Consider the following 15,379-nt stretch of genomic DNA (forward strand, 5'->3'; position numbering starts at 1 on the left):
TTGGGGTTGAGTTTTGAAAATAGATTATGCGTTTTGAATAATCAAAATCAGATAATTAACTGTAACAAAACGTGATGTTGAAAGATAGTGTTTGGATTTGATTATATTGCTTGATATCACAATAATCAGATAATCAACTATTTGGGTGTTTGGCAAATATATATTTAAAAAGATAAACAAGTGAAAATCCTTTTCTAAACGCAAATAATCAATTTTTGTAAAACTGCGTTTTGTTGCAGTAGGGGGGAGCTGCTTTTGGAAAATTGCGTTTTGTAACTTTCTAAACGCAAATAATCAGTTTTTTTTTTTACCCAAACACTCAAAACATTATTTACCATTTCAAAACTCAATAATCTAAAAATCTCCTTCAAAACTCAACCTCAACATTAAAGAAGCTTGATACTCCGCAAGCACATGTTCAACTATCTAAACCGTTTTCTTTAACTATTGTCTTGTTTTACTAATTTTTGAGATAATTATTGGTTTAAATTTTCACTTTAACTTAGATAATTGAAAATGATAACGATATTTCTCTTCTTTAAGGAAAAACAAAAAACAAAACAATAAACTTCAAACCACTAAGGCTGCCATTATGGTAACAGCTACAAGTCCATACCATTAAGGCTGCCATAAACAAAGTACATTTTCGGTTTTCCTAAGCAAAAGAGCCCCAACACATCTACAATGCATTGCATGGGCTTATACTTATAATAGCATATTAATCTATGATTTCTCCTTCTTCCTCCTCCTCTCCCTTTACAACAGAACATGTCGTCTCTATGGAGGGCACGTCAACATTTGTTTCTCTCACAACGACAGGTGGGAATTTCAAAGATTCCGTAGTGAAAAACGAGTTTGCTGTCATGAATCTTAAAACCTGCAAGAGATGAGTTTTGTCTCTCTTAACGTCACGTGTCAATAGCTTCTGTAGAAGTGATGGTTCTCGCTTGTTTTGCTTGGTTTGATGATTGCCCTTGAAGGAATCTTCGTCCCCCGGCCTTGTTTTTTTGGTCATCCGGTCAGCATCTTGAAATGATGTTCTTCTTTTGTTATTAAACTTCCCCTTTTTGTAGCGTTGTTGTCTTTCGCGTTTTCTCTCTCTAGGGTTTTGTTTATCAGGACTAGATAAATAAGACACTGGAATTTCCGCAACTTCACAACCCAACTCGGCTTGTTTTGTCAATATTTCCTTTAATTGCTGCAAACAAAGTGCGTCAGCGTATTCATCGGTTCGGGTTTCAGTTTCCTTAAATTTGATTATTTATTCAGTCAAACTGAACTCAAAACAGTCAAACCGAATTTGAATTCAGTTCGGTTTAATTAACATGATAGGTGTTCAATGGTTCAGGTTTTGGGTTCCTCGGTTTGATTTTCTCAGTTTTACAATAACAATATATTTTAAAAACTAAAAAATAATTATTACAATAACAATATTTAAAGCAATAACTATTCATAAAAAAAAAAGGACAGGTATTTGCCAGTCAACCCAATCCAAGCCTGTTTACCCTACCCGCCCAGTTTTCCAGGCAGATGAGATGCTGTACCTGGCGACGTAACACGGCGTCTTGGTTGGTGACATCAGACAATGTCTCTTCTTTCTTATGCTTCTGCATGATAAACAATAAGGTGCCAAACAGACAGACAACGAAGATCAAACCAAACACTCAAAATCTAACCTCTAATACGGCCCCATTTGTGGGGTAGTTCTTCTTACGAGCCTCACGCCACACCTTTATTTCTTGCTCCGTGTAAGTCAGAGAGGGTACTCTTCAGTACAGTACATAGAAGTCAACTTTGTAGTAAATTATTATTATTAAGAATATTATAGCACGCTACAAGTTTAAAAAATGAAGGCCACACATAATGGGTGAGGGTTTCAACCCATTTACTTAAAAGAGTAAATTACAAGTTGTCCTTTACGTTTACAACAAACTGCAGGCGGTGTCCTTTGCCTTTAAAATTGACGCGTTTGGTACTTAATATTTCAAAATCTTGCACGGTGTGTCCTTTGAGCCTAACCCAGTTTATTATTATTCTTTTTGTTAAATCTGGTCATGTGCCATGCACATGAGGGCATTCTTGTCATTTGACCATTCCAGGGGTTATTATGTAAATAATATGTAGATAGGGACTGTTTTGTAAAAATAAAATTTTACCTCTTTCTTCTTCTGCACTCTCTCTCTCTAACTTTCTCTCCCTCTTTCTCATGTGGATTTGTATGTATGTGATTATTGTGTTTGGGATTAATCAGGGTATAAGTATAGGTTTGTATCGTGTAAGTGTGCAGTATTATATGAAAGATGTGCTAAAGTTGCAACCTTCAGAAGCACAGTTTTACTCTGGGATTATTGGGATAACTTGGATTATTAAGCCTCTTTGGGGTCTTATGACTGATATTGTTCCGAATTTTATATTACGGAGACGTCCTTACTTCATATTTGCTGGTGTATTGCACTTCTTACTTTACAATTTTGAGCTTTGTTGCAGATTCAAAACACATACTTATTTTGAACTAATTTTGTTAGCAAGATTTGATTGGAAGGTTAAAGTTATAAAATTGCGATGGATCCAAATCATCCACATAAGCTAACCTTCACCATCCACAACCCACCACCGTACACCTCTTTCACCGCCACCCATCATCACCATTGCACCCACCCACCACCGTATGCCTCCCACCACCGCTAAACCCACCACAATTCACCACCCACCACCGTACATCTCCCACCACCGCTAAACCCACCACTCCGGCAGTGTTTTTTTTTTTAGAGAGAATGTGGAGAGCTAGAGAGAGAGAAGAAAGAGGGAGAGAAAGTTAAGAGAGAGAGAGAGAGAGAGAGCAGAAGAAGAAAGAGGTAAAAAATTATTTTTACAAAACAGTCCCTATCTATATATTATTTACATAATAACCCCTGAAATGATCAAATGATAAGAATGCCCTCATGTGCATGGCACATGACCAGATTTAACAAAAAAAAAATTGGGTTAGGCTCAATGGACATACCGTGCAAGATTTTGAAACATTAAGTACAAAACCCGTCAATTTTAAAGGCAAAGGACACCGCCTGCAATTTGGTATAAACGTAAAGGACAAAACTTGTAATTTACTCTACTTAAAATGGGTCAATTTTATCTTAAATGTTAGTGCATACAACCTCAAGCATTTTTAGTCAAGAATTTAGATTCTGGTTGTTATACCGTGGTTTTTTCAATCATACTTATTTCGTTAAACCACTTATTACAAATATATATATATATATATATATATATGGACAATAAATAAGTGTTTTTGCGTCAACACAACCCATCATGTTTTGACCTGTACAAAAACTGACCCATTTTGACCCGTACTAAAAAAAAGCTTCGTTTTTACCCAAACCCGTGACCCATTCCGCACATAGAGCCAAATGACAACAGCTAAGCAATGGTATGATATTACTGGTTGAAAAAGTGGCTAAAAAGATATCAATTATTCAAAATTTATCTTTTTGGCCAGAGTGATGGTCACTTGCGCCACGGTGAAGAACTAAAGATGTGCGTACCTTTAAAAGCTTGTTTAGTTATTAGTGAATTGATTGATAAATAAAAAATGCATGAAACAATACCACATTGAATATTGAAACTGAAAGTTTTAATATTAATCGGTACAGAAATTACCTCTTTTCAAAGTTGGTGAAATTTCGAGACACCGAATCTACTTCCAAATTGCTGCCACCCTCTGCTATTCAACAATCATAAAAAAATAAAAGATTACTGAGATATTTAACATCATGATAAGTTTTATCCTATATGCTGAAAGATATCAACAATAATAAGACAGACATTTAACATGTTGTTCATTACTATCATTTAAATAGTTTATGAAGTTGCTAAAAGCTGTGTTTAAAAAAGCGCGCTTTAAGCGTGAAGCGCTGAAGCGTTTCGTACAATATATATATTTTTTTTAATTTTGAGCGCTTCGTATACGTGAAGCTCTCGCTTCGCTTAAAGCTTTTGGAACCAACACGCTTCGGAGCGCTTCACGCTCTTTTAAACCAAGGCTAAAACTGTTAATCAACTGAATCATGCAACATATTAAGTGTCCACCTTTATTCATATTTCCTTTGTAGCTCCCAAACTTCTGTTTCGCATGTTTATGGATCTTGGATCTGCACACACTCAGACTCTATGTCATCTAGCAAATCAACTAATGAATGAATCATGTAAGAAAATTATTACATATAAAACATACCCCTTTTGTGAGGGATCATATGTTTTATGCCCTGTAAATTTTTTGTGTTGACCTTCAGTCCACCCGCCATTGACATTGGTAGGCCCGCTTTTATGATTGTCCTGACAATATTTTATGAAATTTAAAGCTAATGGATTTGCTATATCACCAAAAATTACGGCATGACATACTTTCAACAAGTAAATCCCGAAATACTAAAAGTTAAAACTGGAAATTTTGGCATGTTTACTTGTGAGGCGATTTGGGTCAAATAAAAAAAAAAAAAACTTAACCAATAGCGAAGCTTGTTGGATTGATATTGTTTCTGTAATCTAACTAACGCACTAGTAATTTGCATACATTTTTGTATACCAAAAAAGAAGTATAAACGGAAAAGATACCTCAAAATTTTTGGGAGTTGGAGAGGGATTATGTGTTTGACCCGTATTGAGTATCTGTCTGGGCGAAACAAATCCCGGTTGTCCTTGATTAACATTTTGCAAAGGGCCATTCAAACTAGGGATGCCAAACATCTGATTTGGAAACAAGTTGGGATTCTGAGGGCCCACGCCTTGAGGAATCTGGTTCTGAATCATGGGAATATTACCAGAAACAAAATGAAGATTTTGTCGTAAGTCACTGTCGAAACATTCTCTTTAACCAAACCCTAATCATCTTTTAGCATGAAAATCAAAACCGATACCTGGAAATTATGTGGTTGAACTGACCCAGAAGCAGCAGGTAAAAACGGGTTCCCTTGCAACTGCTGGCCGATAGTCTGCGGCCCGGCCATGACAAACTGCTGATTCATAGGAAATCCAGGGTTCTGGAACACGGGAAAACTACCAGGAGGACATTGTGCGTAATTGGAGTTTTGCAATTGGAGAAGCTGATAGATATTTTGGATTGTGTTCTGCACAAGAACCTGTTGTTGCTGAACAGGATTAAACTGGTTTACGGGAAACGGAATTAAATTCTGCTGCGGAGTGAATCCACGAATACTGTTTGGAAATGGACCAGTGGCAGTTTGCATAGGAAAGGGTGGAGCCACAACTGGCATATTACAGCTGAACATCTGCTGATTCATGACCTGTTTGTTTGTTCATCATTAAATAAATATAAAAGATGGAATTCGGTGTTTTAAAGATTAACTGACATGTTCTCAAAACAATCGGTGTACCTGTTCAACCCCAGAAGTAGATGCTGGATTTTGATTGGAATTGTTATGAGGATTCATGATCAACTACACCTTGTAAATATCTTCGTAACAGGTCATTCGAGGACAAAGCAAAGCAGTGGCAAGTGCAGGTCTGTTAAGAAAATATCAAATTCAAAACTCACAAGTAGAAATTTGATCCTATATCTTCTGAGTAGGGCTGCAAACGAGCCAAACGTTTGGCGAACAGTTCGTGAACCGTTCGGCGGGAAGTCTGTTTGTGTTTGTTCGTTTATTAAACAAACGAACACGAACAAGAAATTTCGTTCGTTTAGTTAAATGAACAAACATGAACAGAGGTCGTGTTCGTTCGGTAACGTGTTCGATAGTTAATTAGTGTTTTTAGTTTTTATATGTATTTAAATACTTCAAAATTCCAACACAAATTAAATATCTAATAAGTGTCAGTGTATTATATATTTTGTTCATGAATGATTGTTTGTGTTCGTTTGTTTCCATTTGTGTTCATGAACATTAGTTTGTGCTCATTTGTGTTCGTCAACGTTTGTTTTTGTTCGTTGCCTAAAACTAACAAACAAATGCAAACCAACACGAACAAGTTCATTTCCTTAACAAACAAACACAAACATAAAATCTCGTTCGATAAGTGTTCATGAACGGTTCGCAAACACATATATTTCTTAACAAACGAACACAAACAAGGTCTTGTTCGTGTTCGTTCGGTTCGTTTGCAGCCATACTTCTGAGACTCCTCGGTCGGAAGATCTTAATTTATTCAAGTTCTGCCTAATAATAGTTAAAATATAGGTTTTCTAAAAGCTAACAGAAACCACCCAGCTTAAGTTGAAACTTTGCAGCTTCAAACTCTGATACCTAGTTACCAATATCAATACAGAAAACACCAACATTGCATGATCATCTAACACAACCAGAAGGAGTTATACAGGCGACAGATAGATATTCCAACAATTTTTACCTTAACAATAGCAACGAAACTTACTTCAATCGGTTCGCACGAGAGCCGGAAAAGAGAAGAAGGGGCGTTGAGAAGGAGTGGAGGAGCAGGGACGTAGGGCAACCGATTCTACACTTGTTGCTTGGTTTTGATTCATGTTGGGCTTTTGTGGATCATTACCAAAAAACGGCCCGGGCTTTCATCCGACACTTTTAACGTTATTAGAGGTATGAGCCAAACTCAAGTGACCGCATCTTTGCTCGTGTTTGGTGTATTTACAAATTAAACCGAATTAAACTGAGCGTTTTTTCAATGGGATTCAAAGTCGAACGAGCATCTTTCGATCTGATTATTTTTAGAGCAAGTATAGATAGTCGCAAAACAAAAAAAAGGGAAGTGACGATGGGGGTGTTAGTTTTTAGAGTAAAGTGCATTTTTCGTCCTTGAGGTTTCGTCCAATCAAAACACAAGTATAGATTTAACATATAACAAGTATAAATTTAATAAATAACAAGGAATAAAAAACACTAAATTGGTTCTATCGAGATCAACTGAGCGGGAAGACAAATGCTTGAAGCAAAAGGCTAGTGTGTTGGTGTCTTGGCAAGTGGCGATGCAGAAATCGAATAATGATGGCAGATGGAGAGTTTGATTAGGATTTTGTGCTTCCGAATTAAATGGCGGATAGAAATTTAGAGTATCGATCAACGCTTCACATTTTATTATTTGACATCTTGACTCAATCACTCAAATGGACATTGTAGTATTGGACAATTGACTATTGGTATTAGACTTCAATTCTAATTACTTAAATGGGCTCTATTTGTATCTTTGGCCAAACATTATTATTGTGGGTCTCTTTTCATTTATTAAAAGTTATACACACACACACATATATATATAGGATCAAGATCAAGGGAAAACTCCCTCGAGTTGTGAGAACTTAGAGAACTCAGCCTCCCTATACGAGTTTTGCCCTCATTTTTTTCACACCCCTAGTGTAACACCCTGTGTTTCGAAAGTCAAAGTCAAAGTCAACATTGAAGTCAAAGGAAGAAAAGATTGCTAATTGTGATCTGTCACTCCTTGCTCAACTACTGTTTTGACTTCTTTGACTTGTAGCTAGTCTATTTGTGTTGTTACGTGGAGTACTTGTTAATAATCGAGGTTTTATCGTTATTTATCGCATGTTTATCGCTTGTTTTATCGCTTATCGTAATCGTATTCACAACTCGAATTATGCGTTCTGGATATTGTTTTACGTGTGTGTGCTACTTATGTGTTACTTGTGCATGTTTATTTATGTTTATGTTTATGTTGTGGTGATTAATTGAAACGCAATCGCAACGCTATCGCAATCAAATCGCAAACGCTAAACGCAAGTTATTTAGGATGATTATATATTAGATATAGTAGTTGGGATTAAAAGTAATTTGAAGGGGAAACTCTATCGCATCGCAACGCTCAACACGCGAATCGAAACAGCAAAACTCGTTGCGCCGATCACTCCAATCGAGTGGCCAACCGATCAAGTTGCCACCCGATCGAGTTGCCACCCGATCGGGCTGCCACCCGACCAGCCAGCCACTTTCCGCACTTTCCTTTTATGGAAACCCTATAAATACCCCTCATATGTCACATCAGTTGATGTTGACAGCCTCTCACTCGACCAGCTCGCTCCAGCCTCTATTTCTTCCGATTTCTCGCGATTCTTGTAAGTTTTCAACCTAAATCTTGTACTTTCTTGATCTACTCGCACTCCTACACCTTTCTATATTTTGAATCTTAACTTTTAACCGTGAAATCACTAGATTCAAGGTGTTCTAGGATGATGTCAACATGGTGTTCTTATGAACTTCATGTTGTGGCTTCAATCCACCAAGAACAACTTAAATCTGAACGATTTCCACATAAATAAACAAAGATCTATCATAGATCTGAACATATTCAAAGTGAAAAGGATTGAAAGATGGTTTCTAACTTTCTTTCAACTCTTTTACACTCAATGCACTCAAAACCGATAGAATCGGATCTTGTTCTGATCTTCTACTCCTTCTTGTTGATGTATTGGTTCAAGATCTGGTTCTAACGAAGAGGCAACCGATTCCGGGTTAAACATGAACTACCGTCACGAACCAGTGAACGGGTCGGATTTGGGTGATTCCTGTCCGATCGGCTCACAAGGGTCTTAACGAGGTTCTGTTGTTTAGCACGTAATCACACTGCCTCGAACAAAATGCAAACTACCAAAACGACCAAGCATCAAGACGTTCAGGCTACCGGGACGGATTGTCGTCCGATCGGACTGCCGTCCGATCGGATTGCCACCCGATCGGCTTGCACCTTGGTCCCACACTTAACTTTTATTTCAACTTTTGAGGTCTTGAACATCGAACGGACTATCGTCCGATCGGATTGCCATCCGATCGGATTACCACCCGACCATGTGATGTTTGGACTTCAACACTTAAACAATTTTCAACATGTTCAATGCATTGATTGCCACCCGATCGGATTGCAATCTGATCGAGTGACAAACTGTTGTGAACTTGTTCTCACTGAAGTATCTTACTAATCGGATTGTCGCCCGATCGGACCGTCGTCCGATCGATCGACCTGAAAGGTAGAGACACTTCTCTGTTTTCAAAATGCTACAACGAAAACTTCAAAGTACAAACCATCATACACAAACACAACCATCCCAAACGAGGTAACAATCCAATCGAATGGTCACCCGATCGGATGACCATCCGAAAGGATTGTCACCCGATCGACTGGCCATCCGATCGGATGGCCATCCAATCGGATTACCGTCTGATCCATTAACACTTTGACCATTTTACGCACCGCTTATCTTTTATGCTATCGTTCTGATCAGGCTAAACTCATTCTAGCGCTCCCTTCAATCCATTATCGCTGTGAGTGTACTCGAACCCTTTTTACTTTATGCACTTTTGGGTGTTACATACGTTACTTATTCTAAATCACATCAAACACACTACGCAATACTTTAACGCTAACCGATACTGCATGTTATACGTGACTCAATGAATGCTTGTTTGTTATGTTTACACATGGATTGCTGTCTACCTGCCTTAGCAACGATAGTACTATAGTTTGGACTCAGCACCTGTTCACTCAGGGGTTGTTAAGGACAATTAATCACATGATTCACAGTGGTGAACATGCATTACAAACTGCCTTGCGCAGTCAACCCGCAATCATTGGTATTGATAGGATCATGTCGATAACTTACGTGCTTCATTTCATATGCCGTACGTGCTGGTTATGCGTAAACGATTTCGAACCCTATTATATCCATTAAACTTGTATGCTCACCTTTACACTATGTGTATTGACCTTTACTTTAACGTATGTGGCAGGTGCTTAAGATGTTTAAATGCTTGGATTGCTGTGAAATCGAGGCTAGGAAATAGTCTAGAAACAAAGACAATTTATTTTTATTTGAAATCTGAGTTGTCGGAACAAAAATATTTGTCTTGATTTTGTCTGTAATAACTATGCTACTTGGTATGTCATGGTATGGGACGTGATGTTTAACTAGTTGGTAATCGTAGTTGTTATGGAAACTTCTGGACAATCTGTTTCGCTCAGTGTCGCGCCCAGATGATTCCGCCATCGGTTGGGTGTGACAGATTGGTATCAGAGCCATAACTATAGGGAATTAGGCAAGACTCGACCTAGTCCGGGTCGATGTCTTAGAAACAACCTAGTCTATAGTTAAGAACCAACAGACTGACTTGTGCATACTCTTAGGGGTATTGTACGAGCTTGCTTGCTATATCTCGCTATTCTCGCTTGCACTACACTATCACTGCACTCTAATTTTCGAAAGTGAACAAGTGATTAGGCCGAGATTAGGTGTGAAAACCGCAAACTCTCGACTAAATTGCTTGTTCGACCCGCATTTTTATCTATAAAAACGAGAATTTACGTTGAATCAGGAGTGAAATCCGTACTTTAACGCAAATTTTTCTTTCTATTTTATCAAAACAGGAGCGAAGTTGTTAAGTCAGTGGTGAAACCCGAACCTTGACGACTTGTTCCGCCCTTATTTTTGGTTTTCTAAAACTCTCACCAAAGTCTCGACGGACTCCAACAACTTGAAGTCACGTTGTAACTGGAAGGATGCATGTCATTCGCCCAAAATCGAGGCGAGAGCACAGTCCCAAATGCCAAAGTGTGTACCAAAGGTTCTTGTGAATAGCCGAATCACTTTGGGTAGTCGACGTCTAACAGTCGCAGATAATCTATTCTTGATTTTTATGTGTTTATGTGGTCTTATCTGCTTATGTGTTTCGATTTTTGGTAATTTATTCTCTTTTCGCTCTTCGCATTGATCGACACACACGACTCGCCCTGCACCTCTATCTCAATACGCTAACAAATCGCTGCTACTTGAGGGATGACCTTACGCTATGTTGCCCCTTGTGTATTCGCTAATCGCAATCGTTGTTTTCGAACGCTTGAGGACTTGAATAATAGGTTTCTGTATTCTGACTACCTCTTGTGCTTCTTTGTTTCTGTGCTTCTATGCATTACGTGCCTATGTGCTTCTGTGCCTATGTGAATCTGTGATTATGTGACCTATGTGTTTATGTTATGTGATTGTGTTCCTGGGCTTTAGTAGTACTAGGCGTGTGAGGTGAGATTCGATTATATTGTGTCTGAGTCCTATGGCGATGTCTGTTGCAGACAATGTCGTCATTTGGATCCTGTCGCTCGCGTGCTGCTCGCTAGAGCCAGAAAGACAATCGCCTTGCTGCTCTCGTCGCTAAGCTGGCGAAAGTTGTTCCTCAGATTGTGAGCGAACTATACGAGAATGTGAGCAAATCGTCTGAAGAGTCCAGGACTGAAACCCCTAAAGTTGCTTTCAGCTTCAAGCAGTTTAAAGCTTGCGGACCGAAAGAATTCACTGGCGAAGATGGCCCTACGACTTTGTTTCAATGGTTCGATTCGATCGAGGTCACCGTGCGCCAGAGTGGTTGTCCAGACAATCTCCGCACTCTGAATGCTACCGGCGTCTTCCAGTCCCGCGCTTTAGATTGGTGGACGACCGAGAGGAACAAACGCGGAAATGATGCAGCTTATGGTCTGAAATGGGATGGGTTGGAGAACGTCATGTTGGAAGAGTTCTGCCCTCCCCATGAGCGCCAAAAGTTGGAGGACGAATTCTGGCATATCAAGCAGAAGGATGGTGACAACGCTGCTCTAACTGCTCGCTTCAAGTAGCTCAGTATCATCTGTCCTGATCAAGTGAAGATGCCTGAGATCACGATCAAGAAATACATCCGTGCTCTGACGGACTGTGTGGCTGATTTTGTTCAGGCTGCCAAGACAACTACCATCGAGGAGACTTATCTGCTCGCCGCTGAAATCAATGACAAGCGCGTCAAGACTGGTGTCTGGGACAATGCCTCAAAGAATTTGCATCAAGCTACCATCGCCACATCTGCTGAAACCGCCACCGCCGCTCCGCAAACGTCAAAGTCCTCTCGTCGCAAGAGGAAGAGCAACAACAGCAACTCCGTCAACAAGAACTGTGTTGTCACTACCGCTGCCCCGCTTCAAGCCGTACCGGCTCAGCAACAACAACAACACCGACCAGCTGCAGTACCAGTTACCTATGCACCGCCTGCAAAGCGTGCATACACTGGCCCTCACCCTGCCTGCCCGACATGCACTTATCATCACCCGGTGGGTATCGCCTGCAGATATTGTGTGCATTGCAATATGTATGGCCACTTCACCGCCAATTGTCGAACAGGCCCCCGCAACGCCGCAGCTCCAGCTCCTGCTCAGCAAGCTCTTCTTACCGCCCCTTAGGGTCAACAACAAGCAGCTCCAGCACCCGCAATCCACGCCAAAGTTTGCTTCGCATGTGGCGATCCTAGTTTTGATACATACTATGTCGTTAAAATGCTTAAAAAGGCGATTTGGAGCCATTTCCGGGTTTTGTATAGAAAGCTGATATTTTTAATAATCCAGAAGGCTCAAAATATTTTATTTAACATATTGGATCAGTAGAAAAATGTTTGGGGTCAAAAGGATTTATAAAACTCATTTTATAGCTCAAAAGGGCAAAACCGGCATTAACCGAAATAAGCTTAGAACTCTAAGTTATGCTCAGCCTAAAATAAATAAAAATCTCCAAAAATTCCAAAATATTATTTTATATCAGTAGGTAAAAAGTTTGATATTAATATTTGGGTTGATAGGCTATAAGCTAATTGCGCCATTTAATTACTAAAAAAGCTTCTAATTACGCTAATGAGCATAACTCTAAATCTAGACCTCAAACTGATGTCAAATTTTAGGTACAAGTTTATAAATCAGTAACTAAAGTGTCTACTCTTTTACATTTTCAAAAATCATAATTTGTAGGATCGCGTTAGGCCCTGTTTGAGTCGATCAGAGAAATTCCTATCCAAATCAAGAGGCGGAAACTAATGATTTGGTGCTATTCTAGCTGAATTCACTTTAATCTTGCTGTTTTATTGATCAATTGCCCAATTACACGGTTAGACAGCACTTCGGCAGCACTTCGTGGCTCACCGGAACAAATACACTGTAACTATGTGTTTTCAGGTTCGCTCGAGTGACCCCTATATATAGACTAAGGAGATTCGCTTATACAGACAACCATATGAGCGAACCTATACTCAACCCATATAAGCGAACCTATTACAAGACTAAATAAGCGAACCTGATCAAGACATGGACATATGAGCGAACCTAGCCTAGTACATATAAGCGAATCTATTACAAACTAGTATTTCTAGGTTTCCGTGTCATGCCTGATCTGTCCAACTCTAAGACTCGATGTAAGACGTAGTCGACAGACGTAAGTGCACCAACAGACTCCCCCTCGGATGTTGACGGAGTCTTCACAGAGTCTTCGAGTCTTCACAAAACGTCAATCTTCAGTCTTTATCTGTCTTCGATCTTCCTTTGAAGTATCTGTCATTTCAAGAATCCTCGTTCTCTTTCTTCATCATCACCAAACTCCTCTCTCTCAACTGTTGACACGGTGTCTTCAGACTCCCCCTCTCAAATAACTGGGATCGTAGTCTGGAATTCACTTTTCACAGGTTCTTAGATTGTAACCTGGCACTTCAGCACAGAATCGTCACTTGGCTCAAGTCCTGCACAATCTCTACCCAACCATAAGTTTCTATTAAAAGATTAAACCTTCAAACTTTTTAGAAACTTGTACCAGAAACTATATTAATGATTTTACATTCAGGATCTTTTACTGGCTCAGCTTCACATATACTCTCCCAAACCAGTTCTTCAAGTTTAGCACTTTGAATTTCGAAAATCAGTATCTCAACACCAGTTGTCAAAAATCTTTTTGCTTTTTCAAAATTTATGCTAAAACACACCAAAAATCTTTTCGATTTTTTTTAATAAAAGTAAATGCATAAACGAAATATTTACAGACAATATTTTTGTGAGTTTGTGCAAGAGGATCATATCAGTTTTTGAGACATATCACCAACACCGTTAAGCTTGATTACATTTTAAGTTCTAAACAATTTACCTAGATTGTCAGTATGTTTGTCCACTTAAATTTTCACACAGACTTCAATTGATTCGAGATACGATATTAATGTTTTAGAAACTAAAACTCAATTGTGTATCACTCCACTTGAATATACTCTCGTATCCAGATCCCAAATATTCAGTCTTACAGGTGAGTATACCACAGCTGATATCTGTAAAGGGGTAATGTGTGAGGGCCGTGAGAGCTCAGGTCGATACTTCCGTATACGCAGAGAGATGACGGCTTCGACTTTTGGTGGGTCCCCTTTAGAGGATCTTTTATTACAACAACAAAGATTATCAATTTTATTGTTTAATCAAATTGCTGAGGGCGAGCTTATGTTTCAAAGCTTTTTGCAGAAAGTATTATTCGGGGACTAGGTCAGTATTTCCATACAACAGAAGTCCTGGAATAATACCCCAGATATCACTGAGCATAAAGACCTAGTATCTCAGAATACGGGACCTTTCAAACAAGATTTCGGGGGTTACCCATATATTCAAGAATAGTTACCCACAAATTAAGCAAGTTCAAATTTAGGTTTATATCTCGTTTCAATTTACTAAATGTGAGAAAACCTACTGACACATCCGTAGTAAGATTGTTTATCACTTTTAGATTTACAATTCTTTAGCATGCTGTGATAGTCCACTGATGTACTATCATTTCCTTTTTTTCGCAACAAAACTCATTTTTCAGTTTTATCATGTTTTTGGCTTTTTCAAATTTTCTGATGTTTTTGGATTTTCTAAAATTTCTTACTCCCCCTAAAATTCAAATACATCTAATGAAAATTGAAAATAAACTGTACAGAACATGACAACTGATATCGAAACACTTCAATTCTCCATCCGTTTGGCTTAAACAATCAGAACTCCCCCTCACAACAAACTATTTTCCATAATGATCTCAAAACACTCAAGTTTGTTTTAATCAGAATGGTTTTTCCGAAAAATAAGTTTTATTGATTTTACCACTTGTAAAATTGGGGATTAAATCATCACATTGTTTGCCAAGTTTATGAATGACAGTTAACTCAAGTTCAATTTAATGACCTTGATTTAACCACTTGTAAGATCAACCTAGTTCAAATTCTGAACCACTTATAACAATCACAAACATACTGTAAGTCCCGTTAACCGGATCTTTCAATGATATCAAACCTAATCTTGTGAGAGTGCGGAATCCAATCACAAGATGATTCAAGATAAACCGAAAAATATGAAAAACAAAGAACAATACCGAATCACCTTTAACCACTTGCACACGATTCTATTACTTGAATAAGCAAAACCGTCTAGTACAAGTGATCACAACTTCAATCAAAAACCTCCCTCTCTAGAGAAATTGTAACAATAATGATCAAACCCTAAAACAAGTTAGAAACTTGTTTATATACTAACTCAAGCCCACTTCCCACATGGACTCCCCTTGGGCCTGCTTGGCCCACATGGCCTAAAGCTTGGCCCA

General features: G+C 38.7%; 1 protein-coding gene across 4 annotated transcripts; it reads right to left on the reverse strand.

Moving 5' to 3' along the window:
* Positions 1-545: 545 nt before the first annotated feature.
* Positions 546-6,535, reverse strand: LOC110877967. Of its 4 annotated transcripts, none has more exons than XM_035977309.1 (10): positions 6,388-6,535; positions 5,391-5,520; positions 4,914-5,300; positions 4,612-4,797; positions 4,232-4,332; positions 4,087-4,148; positions 3,658-3,718; positions 1,677-1,767; positions 1,545-1,607; positions 546-1,198 (listed from the first exon to the last, which is right to left on the reverse strand). In XM_035977309.1, exons 2-10 carry the CDS (start codon positions 5,445-5,447, stop codon positions 719-721), a joined length of 1,488 nt encoding a protein of 495 aa, XP_035833202.1. In that variant the 5' UTR covers positions 5,448-5,520; positions 6,388-6,535; the 3' UTR covers positions 546-718. The 4 variants fall into 4 exon arrangements, with proteins under 4 accessions (XP_035833202.1, XP_021981898.1, XP_021981899.1 ...); XM_022126206.2 differs by having other exon boundaries at positions 3,658-3,721; XM_022126207.2 differs by having other exon boundaries at positions 6,364-6,519.
* Between the last annotated feature and the right edge of the window lie 8,844 nt (positions 6,536-15,379).

The sequence above is a fragment of the Helianthus annuus genome, chromosome 9 (genome assembly GCF_002127325.2).
Source record: "Helianthus annuus cultivar XRQ/B chromosome 9, HanXRQr2.0-SUNRISE, whole genome shotgun sequence".
NCBI lineage: Eukaryota > Viridiplantae > Streptophyta > Magnoliopsida > Asterales > Asteraceae > Helianthus > Helianthus annuus.

What these genes read in the sequence shown, in the direction of transcription:
- LOC110877967 (XM_022126206.2), bottom strand. Translation starts at nt 5,447, where the DNA reads ATGAATCCTCATAACAATTCCAATCAAAATCCAGCATCTACTTCTGGG. An exon ending in CAACTCCCAAAAATTTTGAG is followed by an intron (nt 4,333 to 4,611) that starts GTATCTTTTCCG and finishes AAATATTGTCAG; the next exon opens with GACAATCATAAAAGCGGGCC. An exon ending in TTCACCAACTTTGAAAAGAG is followed by an intron (nt 1,768 to 3,657) that starts GTAATTTCTGTA and finishes ACTGTACTGAAG; the next exon opens with AGTACCCTCTCTGACTTACA.